Source organism: Propithecus coquereli, unplaced genomic scaffold, assembly GCF_000956105.1.
Source record: "Propithecus coquereli isolate 6110/MARCELLA unplaced genomic scaffold, Pcoq_1.0 Scaffold44, whole genome shotgun sequence".
In the NCBI taxonomy this organism is placed as follows: domain Eukaryota; kingdom Metazoa; phylum Chordata; class Mammalia; order Primates; family Indriidae; genus Propithecus; species Propithecus coquereli.
This window is the reverse complement of record NW_012150174.1, coordinates 5,851,843-5,870,104: the sequence shown is the minus strand read 5'-3', so window position 1 is coordinate 5,870,104 and position 18,262 is coordinate 5,851,843. Positions and strand designations below refer to the sequence as shown.

Below are 18,262 nucleotides of genomic sequence, written 5' to 3'. Positions count from 1 at the left end.
AAAAAAAAATAGAAAAATTAGCCAGTATGGTGGTGTGTGCTTATAGTCCCAGCTACTTGGGAGGCTGAGGCAGGAGAATCGCTTGAGCCCAGGAGTTTGAGGTTGTAGTGAACTATGATCATGCTACTGCACTCTAGCTGGGGTGACAGAGTGAGATCCTGTCTCAAAACAAAACAAAACTCAGAAACATTGCTCAGTAATCTTCTTATCAAAATATAACTCACATATGGAAAAGTTCACAAACCATATAGCCTAGTGAATTATCACATGTTAAATATACCTATGTAACCAGAATCCAGATCAAGAAATAGAACATCCAGAAGCTGGGAAAGGATAAAGGAGGTGGGATGAAGAGAAGTTGGTGAACGGGTACAAATACATGGTTTGATAGAATAAATAAGACCTGGTACTCAATAGATGAGTAGGGTGACTGTAGTTTACAATAATTGATTGTACATTTCAAAATAGCCAGAAGATAATAACTGGAATGTTTCTAGCATAAAGAAAAGGTGAATATTTAAGATGATGATGTCCCATATACACTGATTTGATCTATACAAATTATATGAATGTATTATCACATGTACCCCAAAACTATGTACATCTATTATGCATCAATTAAAAAAATTGCTTAAGCAAAAAAAAAAAAAAAAAGAAATAGAACACAATGAACACTCCAATAACATCCTTTGTGCCCCCTCCAGGTTGGACTCCCTCCCTTTCCCACACGTGACTACTGTCCTGACCTCTAGCATCATAGATTGCTTTGCCTCGTTTTGAACTTTATGTAAATATATATAAATGTAATCATACCATTTGTATTCTTTTATGCCTGACTTCTTTTACTTGGAATTATGCTTATGGGATTTATCCATGTTGTGTGTGGCAGTATTTGTTCATTCTCTTTACTGTAAGGCATTCAGTTATATGAATATGCCACAAGCTGGATATCCATTCTACTGCTGACGGACATTCGAGTGTTTCCAGCTGGGTGCTACTACAAATGATGTTACTATGAACATTCTTTTAGATGTCTTTTGGTGCACATATGTATGCATTTGCGTCGATTTAGGGTGGTATTTTTAGTCATAGGCTATGTATACGTTCAGCTTCAGTAAAAACTACAACGAGTTTTCCAGCAAAAATTGTTTTTTTTTTTTGAGACAGAGTCTCACTCTGTTGCCCTGGCTAGAGTGAGTGCCGTGGTGTTATCCTAGCTCACAGCAACCTCAAACTCCCGGGCTCAAGCGATCCTACTGCCTCAGCCTCCCGGGCTCAAGTGATCCTACTGCCTTAGCCTCCCAAGTAGCTGGGACTACAGGCATGCGCCACCATGCCCGGCTAATTTTTTCTATATATTTTTAGTTGAGTAGAGATGGGATCTCGCTCTTGGTCAGGCTGGTCTCGAACTCCTGAGCTCAAACAACCCGCCAGCCTCAGTCTCCCAGAGTGCTAGGATTACAGGCATGAGCCACTGTGCCCAGCCTAGCAAAAATTGTTAATTTCACTTCTGTGGACAGTGTGTGAAAGTTCTAGTTCACAACATTCGATATTGTTAATTCTTTTACATTTAGTCAGTCTGATAGATATGTAGTATTATTTTATCATAGATTTAATGTTTATTTCCCTGTTAACTAATGAGGTTGAGAGTCTTTTCATGTTTATTGGCTATGGGATGCCTTTTTTTGCGAAGTGTTAGTTCATGCCTTTTGCCTATTTTTTTCTCTTGAGTTATCTGTCTTTTTCTTATTGATCTGAAAGAATTCTTTATATATTTTGGATAAAAGTCAATTTCTGTTTATATGGTTGCAAATATCTTCTTCCATACTGTGACTCACTTTTTCATTCTTAATGGTGTCTTTTGATGAGCAAAAGTTTGATATCACCCCGTTGATACATCTCCTTTATTGTCAGTGCTTTTTTTATGTCCTATGTAAGAAATCTTTCCTACTCCAAGGCCATTCACATTTTATCCTATGCTACTTTCAAAAACTTTTTATATTTCCACATTTAGTTCTACAATCTATGTGGAATTTATTTTGTGTATGATGTGCAGTAGGGGCCAAGATGCATCTTTTTCCACGTGGCTATCCAGTTGTCTTAGCACCATTTATTCAAAAGATCATCTTTTCCCCACTGCTCTGCAGAACATCCTTTATCATAAATCAAGTTTCCATATATTTGTGGAACTTTTCTGGACCCTAAACTTTTCAACTGGCCCAATCCTTTATCATAAATCAAGTTTCCATATATTTGTGGAACTTTTCTGGACCCTAAACTTTTCAACTGGCCCATTTTTCTTTCCTTGTGATGGTCCCTTGGCTTAATTTCTGTAGCCATGTAAGTCTTGATCTATGGTAGGGTAAGCACTCCAATTTCACACTACTCTTCAAGACGGTCCGGATTATTCCTGGCCATTTGCATTTCCATATAAATTTTAGAACCACCTTGTCGATATCACAAAAAGCATGCTGGGATTTTAATTTAGGTTGCACTAAATCTATAGATCACTTTGAGGAGAATTGACATCTTTAACAATACTGAGTCTACCAGTCCAGGAATTAGTGTTTAAGTAACAGTTTAAGTAAGTTTAATTGACATCAACTCTGTGCTGATCACTGTGCTGAGTTCAGATGTGGTTCTTGCCCTTGAAGGACTTATGAATGAGTAAACAAACACATCAACACAAAATATAATGTAATGTGACAATCTCATCATTGATAATAATAAGAGTTAATATTATATGCCAAAGCATGATTTTAAGGATTTTACAGATATTACTTCATTTATATCTCACACCGATGTTTTGAGGTAAGTGCTGTTACTATGCCCATTATGTAGGTATTTTTAAATCTCAATAGAGTCCAAGAAAAAGAGCACCCAGGTCTTTATGGGGAAGTCAGAGGAAACATACACAAAAGGTGGAACTTTAGCTGATTTCTGAAGAAGTTTGCCAGGAATGGAGGAGGCGAGCATTCCAGGCATATATATGAGTAGCAGGTGAAAAATACTGTAGGGTGAAATGATGTGGCTTTTCAGGAAACTGCCAGTGGGTGAATCCCAGGGCTGAAAGGTAGTGCAGCCGGGGAACAGGACTGTGGTTGGCGAGGCTGGAGAGGCAGAGTCCGACGGCTTTTGGTCTATGGATTTTGAACTTTATCATGCAGGCAATGGCTGTGGAGTAGGATTGTCTTAGGTTGAGTTCCCCAGAAGCTGATTGTATTTATTTCCTAGGGCTGCTGTACATATCATTAATACTACAAATTGGTGGCTTAAAATAATAGAAATGTGTTCTCTCATAGTTCTGTAGGCTAGAAGTCTGAATCAAGGCATCCAGCATCACGGTGTTTCCTTCTGGAATGCTCTGAGGGAGAGTCTGTTCCGTGCCTCTCTGCCAGCTTCTGGTGGTTGCCAACAATCCTCAGGGTTCCTTGGCTTATAGATGCGTCACTCCAGTCTTTGCCTCTGACATCACGTGGTGTTCTTCCCTGTATGTCTCTGTGTCTTCTAAGGACACCAGTCATACTGCATTTAGGGTCCACCTTAATTCAGTATGACCTCATCTGAGCCAATTACATCTGCGAAGACCCCATTTCCAAAGGTCACATTCCCAAGTACCAGAGGTTAGAACTTTGACATATCTTTTTGGGGGCACATTTTAACCATAACACAAAGCCTCAGATGAGGATTTGGATGCAAGTGATTTTTTAAGGAAGTGTTCCTAGGGGAAACCAGTGAAGGAGTGGGGGAAGCAGGACAGGGATGAGGAGGAAGCCCTGCCAGCCTATGATCCCAGGTGAGTTTCAGGTTGATCTTGTAGGGCCATTTTGAAGTGTAAAGTGCCCCTCATAGTGGTCCCCACCTGGTGCCAGGGAGCTGGACCTTTCGTATTAGGCTGAGTAGGCTCCAGTAACCCAAGGACAGTCCTTTAGAAAAAAGCCACAGGTGCTGGTCATTGGAGGCAAAGGGACATCAGTGCCAGGGTCACATTAAAATGGTGAAAAGGCATTTGAGGAAATCTGGGTCAAGTACCCTTACTGTTTTCTGTTTTGTCCTCTGCTCCCCTTCCCCCAGAATTGTGTATAATGGCCAGCCCCATCCTAGAGACCCTTAGACTGCCTTAGGGCTGTTTGTCTGTCTGACCCTCAGAGATCCCAGCTCTGTCTCCTGACATCATAACCACCATTTTTGCTTGACACTGCCGAGCACCACACGATTCTTACTCTTTACTTGTTTTTTTCCTCATTCTTTCTTCCTTACTTTCTATCTGATCTTTTATAGACATCAGTAGCCAATCAGAATGCTCCTTTACTTTTGTGGGATGAACTGGCCAATCACAGCATGACATTTGCAATCTTTGTCTTAAAGCTCTTCTCCATGATATCATCGTGTTGGTGGCTCAGGAACTGCTGCTACATTATCCAAGATGATGGCTTTAGTTTTTGGAATGTTAGGGTGCTTCATTTTCAGAACTAGAATGAATTTTAGTGTTTGGAAGACTAAATGCTCCTCCCCAACAGGAGGTTGTTTGTCACAATTGCATACATATTATATGTTAAATGAATTGATTTTTAAAGTTTAAAAATTAATGATTTGTCAACACTTGTGTAAGATCCATAAACATTATTTGGTATGTGAAGCCATGTTAAACTGGGGAGAGGGGGCCTTCAGTTCTGGCCCTAAGTCGGCCTCTGGATGGTCTTATGACCGTTGGGTGTCTGTTGGCCTCCCTGTGTCTTGCTTTCCTATCTGTGAAATTGGAGAACTGGATTATAAGATACTTGAGATGCCTTGAAGTTCTAATAGTCTATAATTCCTTATCTGAAGTCCAGAGTCGCACAATCTTAGCACTTTAATGCAGGCAGTTAATATCTTACTGTGCCTAATTTATAAATTAAACTTTATCATAGATATGTATGCATAGGAAAAAACATAGTATATATATGGTTGGTACTACACGTGGTTTCAGGCATACATTGGGGTTCTTGGAATGTATTCCCTGCAGATAAGGGGGAACTACTGTATATTATGTCTGTCCATGCCTTCCCCTGGCAGAACTTAGGCATAAGCTGACCTAACTGCAAGGGAGGCTGGGAAATGTGGTCTAGCTTAGTTTCGACAAGAAAAAATGAAGCATGTTTTGGAGAACACATACCAGTCTCTCCCACAAAGACCATCCTACAGGAGTTTGTGCTGTGAAGAGCTAGGTTTTTCTTAGGTCAGTGTAACGGACATGTAATATTAGATAATTGTCAAGATTGGGGTTTCCAACCAGGGACCATCTTTATCAAATTGGCATCCCTGGATGGTTCAAGAATTCCCAAGTAAGACAGCAGCTCAGGCATTTAGCAGGTTCTGAAAGCTAAGAGGGAGCTGGGTGAAGAGGGTGATAGTTCTCTGCTCAATGGATGAGACTTTCCCACTGTCGACTGCCCCTCTGACCCACAGGTCTGGGATATTGATGGAGAACTCAGGCCCATCCTGTTTGACAAATGGAAGGCAGTTGATTCCTATGCTTAAAACCTGCTTTCTTCTCTCTCCACAGTAACACTTTCAGCTGCTCCTCCCTCCTACTTCAGAGGATTCACATTAATTGCCCTCAAAGAGAGCAGAGAGGGTGATAAGGAAGAAGACCATGCTGGGACCTTCCAGGTAAGACCCTACCTGGGCTTATCTCATAATCCTCTGTGGCCTGGTTACAGGTGGAAACCGGACAGGTGCAAGTGTCTCTGGTGGCTTCCCATGCAGTTCCCTTGACCGTTGGCCAGGTGGGACAAGCCCAGTTGAAAGACCCATAATGGAGTGGGTAGCAGCACTGTGAGCCTATCTGAGCAAGGCTGGCCACTAGGCAGGGCTTACTCTGTCCCAGCAGATCACGATGTTCCCTGAGCCACAGTGTCCTTTGGCAGCACGCAGTCCTGCATGGGGAGAGCACTGGCAGCCCTGGCTCGGCCCAGCTGTGTTCCCTGCACAGGCATTTCGTGATTGACTGGTAACTCTCAAGTATAAACGGAACAAGAGCTCAGGACCGCCAGACTGGAGGGAGTTCAAAGCATAGGAGAAGGACTATTAAGGGAATGTAGAGATTGATTTATGAGGGAAGATTAAAAGAATTAAACATGCTTTGCTTGGCTAAATGAACAGGGCCAAGTTTAAGAGGTGGTGATGGTCTTTAAATGTCAGTCCTTGCAGAGCAACCTCCTTAAGGGGAGGCTTCATTTGACTTGGTACAAAAGGGCAGAGTAAGACGAAAGTGGGTCAAGAAAAGAAAGGGAATCTCGAAGGCAAAGGGCCCTGACAGTGAGTCATATTTCACTGTGGAATATTATTCCAAGGGAAGTGGTAAGGAACATCGTCCCCTTTCAGAGGTTTAAAAAAGGGCCGGCAAGTTGTCAGAACATGTCCCAGAAGGACTGGGGTGATCCTAGGAGGAGGCTTGGCCAAATTTGCTGTAACTGTTTCTCATCTCGGATTTCCATTGTTCTGGAATTCAGTTTTAGCTGGCATTTGCAAACTAAGAGGAAAAAAAAGCCTCAGAAAGAATACTTAACACTCCTGGCTGGCTGATGGGGACTCTGGTACAATTTGTGGGCTCCACAGAGGACCCTCCCCCAAAATACCTTCCCTCTCCAAGGACATCTTCTAATCCCTTGTGGCCAGGTTGTAATTTTGAATCCTGTGATTAAAAATTTTTTTCTGTTGTCTGGGATTCTAGGCTTTTGGCATAGTGAGACCTAATTCCATGTTCATTGCAATGTCCTTCTATGGCAAGGAGCCTCCTGGCTTGTGCCTGAAAGAGTGACCCAGTAATAATACCAAGAACAGCCAATATTTGTCGGGTGCTTACCATATGCCAGGCACCCTGCTAAGTGCTTTACTTTACCTTAGTTTATCTTATCTTAGTTTAGTTAGCTTACTTTATTTTTGTTTAATTCTCAAAACAACCCTAGTGCATAGGAACCATTATCCCCATTTTTAGACTTAGAATCAGGCCTAGTGGGGATGTAGCTTCTCTTTTTAGTGCTTGTTCTAGTCCATTTTGTGCTGCTATCACAGAAGACCTAAGACTGGGTAATTTGTAAACAATAGAAGCGTATTTGGCTCACAGTTCTGGAGGCAGAGGAGTCCAGCATTAAGGTGCTGGCATCGGGGAGGGGCCTTCTTGCTGCATCACCCCATAGTGGGAGGCAGAAGGGCAAGATCAGGTGAGAGCAAGAGAGCAAGAGGGGGCTGAACTCGCTTTTATATCAAATCCACTCCCGTGATAATGATGTTAATTCATTCACAAGGGCAGAGCCCTCGTGACCTAATCACCTCTTTTTAGGCCCCACTTCCCCACACTGTTGCACTGGGGATTAAGTGTCCAACACATGAACTTTGGGGGACACATTCAAACCATAGCAGCCCTGTTCCAGTTTAATTGAACAAATTGATAGTCCTCTCCGACTCACTGTGGTTTCCGCTCAGCTTCATTCTTGTCCTTGCAGCTGATCGGTGAATACAGGGCCCTGCTCACTGGGGGAGCCATGGGTATTTGCTGAATTAGTGAATGACCAAATGACTCTTCCTGCTGGTGTCCATAACTCAGTCCTGTTTGAGATGTTTTCGAACTCCTAACTCTTTATGCATTCTTTCTTCTTCCTTCTCTTGGCACTCCCGACATCCTTTCTTGCTACACGGCAGTGGTTCTCAGAGTGTGGTCTCTGGGCCAGCAGCATCAGTGCCACCTGGAAACTTGTTAGAAATGCAAAATCTTAAGCCTGCCCAGACTTACTGAATCAGAAACTCTGAGACTGGGGTCCCCATACCTGTGTTTTCACAAGCATTCAGGGAGAATCTGATGCATGCTCAAGTTGGAGAACCAGTGTTGTAATGAGACTCAGACCAGCCCATCTAATGCGAGGTCCTCTATCGCCATGTCAACACATCCGTCTGTTCCCAGCTATCCTCTCATGGGTTCCACCACCCCTAGAGGGATCAACGTGTGGTAGAAACACGGAAATGCCTAGCATACAATCATTATTAGACAGTTAATATTTAATATTGTGCTGTGTGCCAGATACTGTTCTGAGTAGTTTACGTTTACTGATTTAATCCTCAGAGCAACATGACGAGGTAAGCGTTATTATCCTGTTTTTCACAGATCGGGAACTTGTAGCACGGAACAATTAAGTAACTTTCCTAAGACTGCCCAGCTCTAAGTGATAAAGCTGGGATTCAAACCCAGACAGTTTGGCTGCAGGTCCCTGCTGTGACCACTGTGTACACTGCATCCCATTGTGTACACGTTAAGTGAAAAAATGAGGGCTGCTATGACTTTTCAATGATGGCGGTCTCTGTGCCAGGTATTTTATGTGCATTATTCTACTTAATTCTTACAGCAACCTTGGGAGGTCAGTATTGTTATCCCCATTTTTCGGATGATGAAACTAAGTCTCCAAGAGGTTAAGTAAATTCACATCTCAAGGGTCCAAATGCCATGCCGGTTTTTTTCTCAAATTTCATCTCCTTACCCCTGCCTTGTCCTGTGCTTGTGCCAAGCAAATGCACACTGCGCTGGAGTACCCTTTGTTTCAGAGGTCAGAGGGGAAGGAATCATAGTCCATGCCCCTCAGCTTACCTCTCCTGCTTCTAAGAGATGCAGCCCCCATGTCTGTCCCCTCCAGCTCTAGCATCAAAGTGTTTTCTCTCTGTACCAAAGCTGTCGTCTTTGGAGTTGTTCATGTTTTCAGCAGCATTTGTTGAGTGCCCCTAGGTGCCAGGCGCGGAGTTAGGCATTAGGGATACAGTAGTGAGAGAAACAGATGAAGCTGCAGTGTCCTGCTTGTCATCATCCCTCAAATTGACCTCTGTTGCTGACAGGTGTGGCAGAAAGTCAACGAGTCATCCGTTGGAACATAAGCAGACAATCAGAAATGACGAATGCTATTGTCATTAAAAAAAGACATAGTGATTAACAAGTAGTTAGATATAGCATTGTGTAACACCTTCACTCCAAATACAACAACTTTGAGGACTTAACAACCACCACAAAATTTGAAAGTTCTTTTTTTATTGATACATAATATTTCATGTATTTATGGGGTACACGCAATATTTTGTTTTGTGTATAGACGGTGTGATGACCAAATCAGGGTATTTATGGTATCCAACAGTTTGAATATTTACCATTTCAATGTGTTGGGAAAAATTCAAGTCCTCTCTTCTAGCTCCTTTGAAATATACAATACGTTGTTGCTAACTATGGTCATTCAATAGTCTTTAAATTTTGTTAAAGATTACATTTCTGGCTCTAAAGTAACTTTGAGGGTTATTTTGCTTCTAAATGAGTGAGCCTTTACATGGAGAACACAGACTCTCTGAGTGCATACACAACAAAAGCAACCTTTAATGCTGCCTTCATACCTCTTTAGACTTAGTGGGGAGGGCAGGGGGCTTCCTGGTACAGGGGAGAGTGAGGGTTATAGTTCCTGCCACTCCCAAGACAGTCCAAGGAGAAGGGAGTGGGGCCACCTGCTCTGGCTCCAACAGCAGGTTCCAGCATAGCAGCATCAGCACACTGGAGTATCTGTCTCTGGCTGCCAGACAGGGCAGAGACACAGATTCCCTCTTTGTTGAGCTAACTGGGTTAGTTCAAAGTATAATAGCAGGAAATTCAGGGACTGGACTGCCTGCATAAGAGTAAATCACAAATTCTTAAAAATTGTATTACTAGCTGGGCATGGCGGCGTGCACCTGTAGATATTTATTTCCTTAGATATTGGGGTGGCCTCATCTGTTTACTGTAGGAAAATACTGTCGTTCCCTACATGTGACATAAAGAGACATGTATAGAAAGAACAGTATTGCAGTATGTGTGCAAATAAGAAAACAATCATTTACAGAAAATGGGGAGTGAGTGCTGATTTGGGAGGATAGAAAAGACATTGATAGAGATGATAACTTTTGAGCTATGTCTTAGGGTGGTTGAAGTTTGCAACTGGACAAAGAGTGAGGAGGAAGAGTATGCATGAAGACTATTCTATTCTTGCCTCACAACTCTTTTAAAACGTGCCACATTTTAATGTTTCATTGTATCTTCTTTGACAAGTACATAGAGCCTCACAAGGGCCCAGTATACGTTTTCTTAAATAAATAAATGAAGCAGGGAATAAATGACGCGCTGTGCCCACCCCTCCCCTTGAGGAACTCACTTGGTGTGAAATGCCTCTGCAGAGCTGTGCTGCTAAAAGAATAATCAAAAGAATACATTTTATTATAGGAGTGATGTTAATATCTCTTGCTGACACTTAGTTTTCTTGCTTAAAATTGCCATGTGCAAATCATTTGGAAGAAGAGCGAGAGGCAGTGTGCACCGTGAGTGCCTGGGATGGATGTCGGGTCCTCAGGCTCCCACGCCCTGGTCTCTGGTGCTGCCACCAGAGGAGACAGAAAGTCACTTTCCTTCTAGCAAGCACTAGTCTGGGAACCAGATGCCTTGTTGAGACCAAAGCATCTGTCCTCTTAACAGAGCACACCTGTGTTTCATGTTAGACAATACAGAAAAGGATACAAACAGAGCGTGATGAAGAAATAAAAATATGTCATCTTTTAATCTAATCACTATTAACACTTAGGTGTATTTCTTTCCAGATTATATATTATATATAAAAACATAGAATTTTATATATACAAGTATGTGTATAAAATTATATATGTATAACATTTGAACAAAATAATGGAACCATATTATATAGAAAGCCTTATATGCTATTTTATCTTTCATGAACGTTATATAATGAGTATATTTCAATGTAATTAAATATTATTCCATGTGATTTTTAATCACTTTATAATACTCCATCATACTGTTGAATTATAATATATTCAACCATTCCTCTATAATTGGGCAAGATAGATGGAAACTACTTTTCCAGGCTCATCTGACCTAGGGGAAGGCAGCTAGCAAACTCCAGTCCCCTCTGGGCTTCCTGTCTCACATATGGGGAGTAAAAAGAGGATAATAAACTCTTCTAAAGATCACAGACCAGAGAATCTGGCCCATTACATTATTGAGATTTAATCTAAGATTACAGCCTTCCTCCCCTTCCCAACACCTTACCACCAACGGGGCTCCAGTATAAAAACAGTAGATTACAACCAAGAGAGCTGCAGGGCACAAATTCTACCTAAGAAGGAATTTCTAGGGAAAACCAAAGATACCGGGGGACATCAGAAGAAATTGAAGCCTCTGACATCCATGACTACAGCAAACTTTAAACACAGCCTAACTTGTCGCCAGGTAGACATAAAACCTCACACTAAAGACCTATTTACTTCAGTTTCTTTTATGCTATATGTCGTGTCTGGCTTTCAACAAAGAATTCCGAGGCATGCTAAAAGGCAGGGAAAAAGCACAGGCTGAAGAGACAGAACCAGACTCAGATGTGGCAGAGATTTTGAAGTTATTAGACTGGGAATTTAAAACAACTATGATTAATATGGTAAGGGTCAGATGGTAACGTAAGCAAAGATTTTGAAACTCTAGGAAAGAATCAAAAGGAAATATTAGAAATCAAAAGCACCGTAACAGACATGAATAATGCCTTTGATGGGCTCTTCAGCAGCCTGGACATGGCCGAGGAAAGAATCAGTGAGTTTGAAGACATGTCAGTAGAAATTTTCCAAACTGAAATGCAAAGAGAAAAAGAATGAAAACAAAACGAAATATAATATCTAAGAACTATGGGAAAATTACAAAAGATGTAACATACTTATAATGGAATACGAGACAAAGAGAGAAAGGAGAAGAAATATTTGAAGATTACAAGAAATAATAAATAAAAAAGGATATTATAGTAAGTAGTCGATTCATGCTAAGCAATCAATAAATGGTAGCCATTATAACTACTGCTATGTTATTGCTCTTGTTATTGAGAAATCAAAATGCCAGAATCGAATCAAAGACAACCCTTTAAAGAGGACAGCCTTGGTGGGGGTAATGGGAGGCTTCTTTCTTGAGATGGGGGAAGACAAGGAAAACTGGTGAAAATACACAACAATTTGATGATGAACAAGAAGGAAGGTGAGAGAGGTCACATAGGATGTCCCCCACATAATTCTGACTTTAATAGTAATATCTCCCTTACAGAGAATTATTGAGAAAATCAAATAATGTATAACAGTGGTTTTCAAATTGTAGTAAACATCCGAATCTCTTGGGTGTTTGTAATGCACCTCTATGGGCCCCAACCCAGATAATTTGCCTCTGTACATCCAAGGGGGTGAGGAGTCGGGGCCAAGGACCCTGTATCCCTTACAAGCACCTCACGTGAATCTGATACCAGGGCGCCAAAGACCACGCTAAAGAAACATATAAGCATGTCGGTCAGAGCCTGGCCTGACACACGCTCTACAGATGTTTTTCAAGGACACAGAGGTGAGCTGATGTGCACAGAGGTAAGGGCAGGGCTGAGGCCTGAGGAGATGGCACAGGGCAGGAGGAGGGAGGTGGCGAGCCCACGAGAGGTGGATGGAAGGATTGCCTAGCAACAGGGAGACCCAGCTTAGAAAACAGCTATTCCTGGGGGGGTACTTTCAGACTGGATTTATATTAAATAACTTTCTCCGTCATCTCTTCAGACTCTGGTCCCAGGACCCAAGTGAACAGGCAGTGTGGGGTTTCTGGAGCTGGCAAACCTGGGAGGACAGGGAAGATGGGAAGGCACAGGTGTCCCCAAGGGCAGAGAGAGCCACGGTGCTGTTGAGAAGCTGGTCAGGGGTTTGGCTTGCTAAAGAAGGAAGTCCCTCCCGTATCTGACTAGCATGCAAAACACCCGAAACGTCCTAGGACCCCACATCTCCTGCCACCACCACCTCATTTCTCTGTCCCCGTCAGAGCCGAGCATCTCAAGAGAGTTGTCGCTACACGTTTTCCCTACTTCTTCGCTGTCCGTCCACTTCTCAGCCCCCACCAGTATGGAGGTGGCCCCATTGCTCCACCAAAGTGAGCCTTGGCGCTTTCTTCACCGGTCTCCACATTGTCAGTGGACACTACATCGTCTCCTTACACACACCCCGTCAGCACCGCAGAGAGGGCTGCCCACTTCCGATTCCCTTCTCATGTCTTTCTGGCTTTATTTATTTTTTCTTTCTGCCTCTGGCTCTGCTTCTATATACTTCTCCTCTCTCCCTGACCTCTTAATCTCAGTTTCTCAAACTCAGCTGTTTGGTCCCACTGAACTCACAGCTGGAATTGTGGCAGGGGGGTTCCCACATGAGGGAGTGCCCCAAACTGTCCCGAGATGGGGCTGGGACTCTGAGGAAAGAAGCACTAATGCCAGGGTGATCAGCCCCCAGCATTTATTAGGGGAACTTGCTTACAGAGTGCTGCAGCGACCCTGGAGACGGACCGCGAGTGAAAAGGGGTGCCCAGCCTAGGTGCGTCTGCAGCGAGGGGGCCAGGGTGTGGAGTCTTTATGCGGGTTTAAGGAATTTGACTTAGAGATGGCTCCAGTGTCTTTCAGTGTTTTGGGCAACAGCCTAAATACCTTTATCAGTGCCTGGGAATGTTCAAGGCTCCTGTTGGGTTTCAAGCCTGCAGCTGGCTAGGTCACAGAGCAGTCAAGGCACTCTGTGATTTTCCATTAGGAACACAGAAGTAGAGTGGGGGTGAGGGGTGGGGAACTGTGGGACCCCACATCAGCCTGTTGATATTGGGGCCAGATAATTCTATTTTTTTTAGATAAATGTTATTGTGTATATTTGAGGTTTATAACATGACGTTATAAGATACGTACGTATACATTGAAAAATGGTTGCTATAGTGAAGTAGATTAACGTATCCATCATCTCACAGTTACTTTTTTTGTGTGACAAGAGCAGATACAACCTACTTATTTAACAAAAATGCCTAATATAATGCAATTGTATTAACTTTAGTCCTCATACTGTACATCAGATCTCTAGACTTATTCATGCTACACATCTGCTATTTGGCATCCTTTGTCCTGTTTCTCTCCCTCTCTGCCCCCTGCATTGGTAACCAATGCTCCATTCTCTATCTCTGTATTTGAGCTCTTTTTTTTAATTCCACATGTAAGTGAGATCATGCAATATCTTTCTTTCTCTGCCTGGCTTATTTCACTTAGCATAATGTCCTCCAGGTCCCTCTATGTTGTGGCAAATGGCAAGATCTCCTTTTTTAAGGCCAAATAATTTTCCATTGTATGTGCATTTTCTTTATCCATTTGTCCATTGATGGACATTTAGGTTGTTTCATATCTTGGCTATTGAGAATAATGCTACAATGAACATGGGTGTGCAGATATCTTTATGACGTGGTGATCTCATCTCCTTTGGTACATACCCAGAAGTGGGATTGCTGGATCATATGGTAGTTTATTTTTAATTTTTTGAGGAACCTCCATACTGTTTTCCAAATGGCTATACAAATCTACATTCCCGCTAACAGTGCACAAGGATTCCCCTTTCTCCACACCCTCACCAACATTTGTTATCTCTTGTCCTTTTGATAATAGCCATCCTTATGGATGTGGGGTGATATCTCACAGTGGCTTTAAGTTGCATTTCCCTGATGATTAATGATGTTGAGCACCTTTTCATATACCTGTTGGTCATTTTTATATCTTCTTTGGAAAAACGTCTATTCAGGTTCTTCCCCCCACCCCCGCTTTTTTTCAAATTGGCCATTTGTTTTTCTGCTACTGAGTTGTAAAAGTTCTTTATAAATCTTGGATATTAACCCCTTATCAGATATGTGATTTGCAATTATTTTTTTCTAGCTTATAGGTTGCTTTTTCATTCTGTTGATTGTTTCCTTTGCTTTGCAGAAGCTTTTCAATATGATGTAGCCCCATTTACTTATTTTTGTTTTTATAGCTTGAACTTTTGGTGTGATAGCCAAAAAATTATTACCAAGGCCAATGTCAAAGAGGCTCTCCCCTGTGTTCTGTTCTAGGAGTTTTATGGTTTGGGGGCCAGATAGTTCTTTTTTGTTGGCAGCTGTCCTGTGCGCTGTGGGATGATTAGCAGCATTCCTGGCCTCTACCCACTGCAGGCCAGTAGCAGCCCCTGCCCTCACCGGCTGTAATAACAAAAAATGTTCCTAGACATTGTCAGATGTTCTCTGGGGGGCAAAGTCACCCTCACTGAGACCCGCTGCTCTAAACGTTGAGTGCCCCCAAACCCAGTCTTGTGACCTTTTCTGTCCTTTTTCTGCACTATGGAAGACTTGGCTATTCCCAAGGCGTTGAGTGCCATCTGCAGGGTGATGACTCCCATTCATGCTTCACTTTAACACTTGTTGCCCATTTTGATGTTCGAGACCCTGGGCTGAGACGGAGGATAGTTTAAGACTAGAGCTTTTCACATTCGGTAGCAGGATATAAATCCCTGTTCTACTCTTGCTAACAGTGTGACTTTTACCCTCTTAGTCTTCATTTCCATGTCTGGAAAACAGAAATAACAAAGAGGTCAAAGCTGTAAGGATGATCGTTAAAGTCCTTGGCATATAGTAAGTGCTTAAATACCAGTTATTATAACTTTCATAATTCTTATCCCAATGCCTTTGGGTTGTGCACAAAGGGGTTCTAGAGTTGGGGTCACATAGTAGAGTGTCGTAGAGTGTTGAAAGTTCAACTCTAGAGCCTGAGAGACCTGGATTCAAATCCTGGTTCTACAACTCTGCTGTCAGGCCTCTCTAAGCCTCAGTTTCTTCTTCCTTGGAAAGTGGGAATAATAATAATACCTACTTCAGTGGGTGAATCAAATGAGATAATTCTAGGGAAAGTGATGAACATGATGTCTTCCACATTGATACTAAATAAACATTAGCAATTATTATCAGGGGAACATGAGAGAAGCTGATCTTTATTTGGATCTCAAAGGCTGAGGAAAGGCCAGTCTAGGCAGAGGGGAAAGTATGAACCGCGAGTTGAAAGCATGGAAAAGTGTGCTAAGATCTGGGAATGCCAAGAAATTCTGGATTTAGTGCAAAGGTTAGAACATGAGACGAAACTGAAGGACTATGAACTTTATCCTTTTAGCAACTGAAGACAGAAATTGTTTTTCGGTTTTTGGCAAGGGGAGAGGGGCACTGGAGAGTTTTAGACTAGGGAACAACAAAATGGCTAAATTTTCCTCTTGGGAAGAGAATGCTCATCAGTCTAGAAGAGCTTGGAGGCGGTAAGAACAGAGGCAGGAAGGCGGATTAGGAGATTGTGACCAGTGAGTGTGCCCCGGTGAGAGGCGATGAGGCCTTCTGGGCAGGAGCTGAATGGCACAGACATTAGAGAACTAGCGACTGACTGGTTGAATGCAGGGGGCAAATGAAGGGCTGAGTAGGACTCTGAGGCTTTTTGCTCGGCCACAGGTGGTGGGCCACTAGTCCGTCGAGCCCTCTGCTGTCTCCCCATCCAGCCACTATCCTGTCTTCTTTCCTCTTGCCTCCTTATCTAAGCGCATCATCTCAGTAGCACTCCCACCATAGCCCATAACTTCCTCGTCCCTTGTCCTCACATCCTTCTGGCAAAACTCCAACCCTGAGAGGACACTCTTTTCTCTTTCTTTGTGCTTGCACCCCAACCTGCACCTGGAGAAGTCACATTTCAGTGCAGATTTGTGGATTAACATTGTGTTAATTTCCTAGGGCTACTGTAACAAATTGCTGCAAATTTGGTGGCTTAAAACAACAGAAATTTATTTTCTCATGATTCTAGAGTCCAGAAGTTCAAAATCAGTTTCACTGGGCCAAAATCAAGATGTCAACAGGACCACACTCACTCTGTGGGCTCTAGGGGAGAATTAGTCACTTGCCTCTTGCAGCTTCTGGTGGCTGTGGGCAGTCTTGGGTTTGTGGCTGCATCACTCTGGTCTCTGCCTATGTCTCCACATGGCCTTCTCTGTGTCACTGTCTCAAAACTCCTGCTGGTGTTCTCATTTGAGGATATTTAGGGCTCACCCAGATAATCCGGGATAAACGCCTCCTCTCCAAGATCCTTAAATTAATCACATCTTCTGCCATATAAAGTAATGTTCACAGGTTCTAGGGATTAGAAGTGAGCACATAGTCACCCCTTGGTATCTGCGGATGCGGATTCAACCAACTGCAGATTAAAAATATTAGAAAAAAATAACAATACAGCAATGATAAATAATAGAAATAAAAAACACAGCATAACAAATATTTGCATAGCATTTATGTTACACTGGATATTTTAAGTAATCTAGAGATGATGTAAAGTATATGGGAGGATGTGCATAGGTTATTTTATATAAGGGTCTTGAGCAGCCATGGATGTTGGTATCTGAGGGAGGGCCCTGGAGCCCAGCCCCCATGGCTACAGAGGGATGACTGTATCTTTGGGGGACCTTTTTTTGCCTACCATACACAGCCATGCAGTATCACTGACCTTGGAGGGCCCTCGACCTGCCTGGCAATCTGACTAAATTACTCTGGAAGGTTCTTTCTCCCACTTTCTGTTAATGCTGATTTCCTTTAATTTTGACTCATCTATACTTCTTTCCACATCACTCTCAACAAATGACCGTGTCACTTTTTCTATAGGAAAAAATAAAAAGGAAATCCCTGGACCAGAACTTCTTACCTTGTTACCACCTAGTTAATAAACCTACCTGCATCTTTCCTCACCTTTCCTCCTACTAAAATAAGGGATCTCTCCCTCCCTGTCCTAAGGCTAAATTCTCTACCAAGGCTATGGATACCACTCTCTCCTGTTTTCTCAGCAACCTTCAATGTCCAACCACCCCTTCTCCCTTGTGTACGGTCCATCTTTTCCTCTCAATAAGATCCTTCCCTTCAGCTCAAGTTTTAAGACTCATCCTTCATGAATCTCCCTTCTTAAAATAATAACAACTTTAAAAATCTCACAATAAACAAAACTGCAGCCCCTGGCCAATCCATCACTAAGTGCTGCTGATTGTACCTGGTCAGTATCTTTCTAATTCGCCAAATTCTTCCCTTCTCGGCCTAGTCTTATTCCAGCCTATCATCACATACCCCTGAACAGCCACAGTAACCTCTCTGCCCCCACTTTCGGTACCTCACAGTGGTTCTGCTCAGCAGCCTTCAGTGGCATGTGTGATTGGTATGTGAGCTCCGTGAGGTCAGGGACTTAGTATCATTCCTTGATGTATTCTCTGTGTGCCCAGCATCCAGAAAAGTGCCTGGAACACAGCAGATGTTCAATAAATGTTTGTCGAAGATAGTCAAATAACGTTATCACTAATTTCAGGAAGAAGA

The 18,262-nt window shown here is 42.6% G+C and overlaps 1 protein-coding gene across 1 annotated transcript in view; it reads left to right on the top strand.

The window, feature by feature from the left end:
* Positions 1 to 18,262, top strand: part of SPON1 (spondin 1, extracellular matrix protein) — a 247,204-nt gene that overhangs the window by 16,485 nt on the left and 212,457 nt on the right. The window contains exon 2 of the mRNA XM_012654385.1: positions 5,546 to 5,652. Coding sequence (XP_012509839.1) covers positions 5,546 to 5,652 — 107 coding nt within the window. The remainder of the gene's footprint in view (positions 1 to 5,545; positions 5,653 to 18,262) is intronic.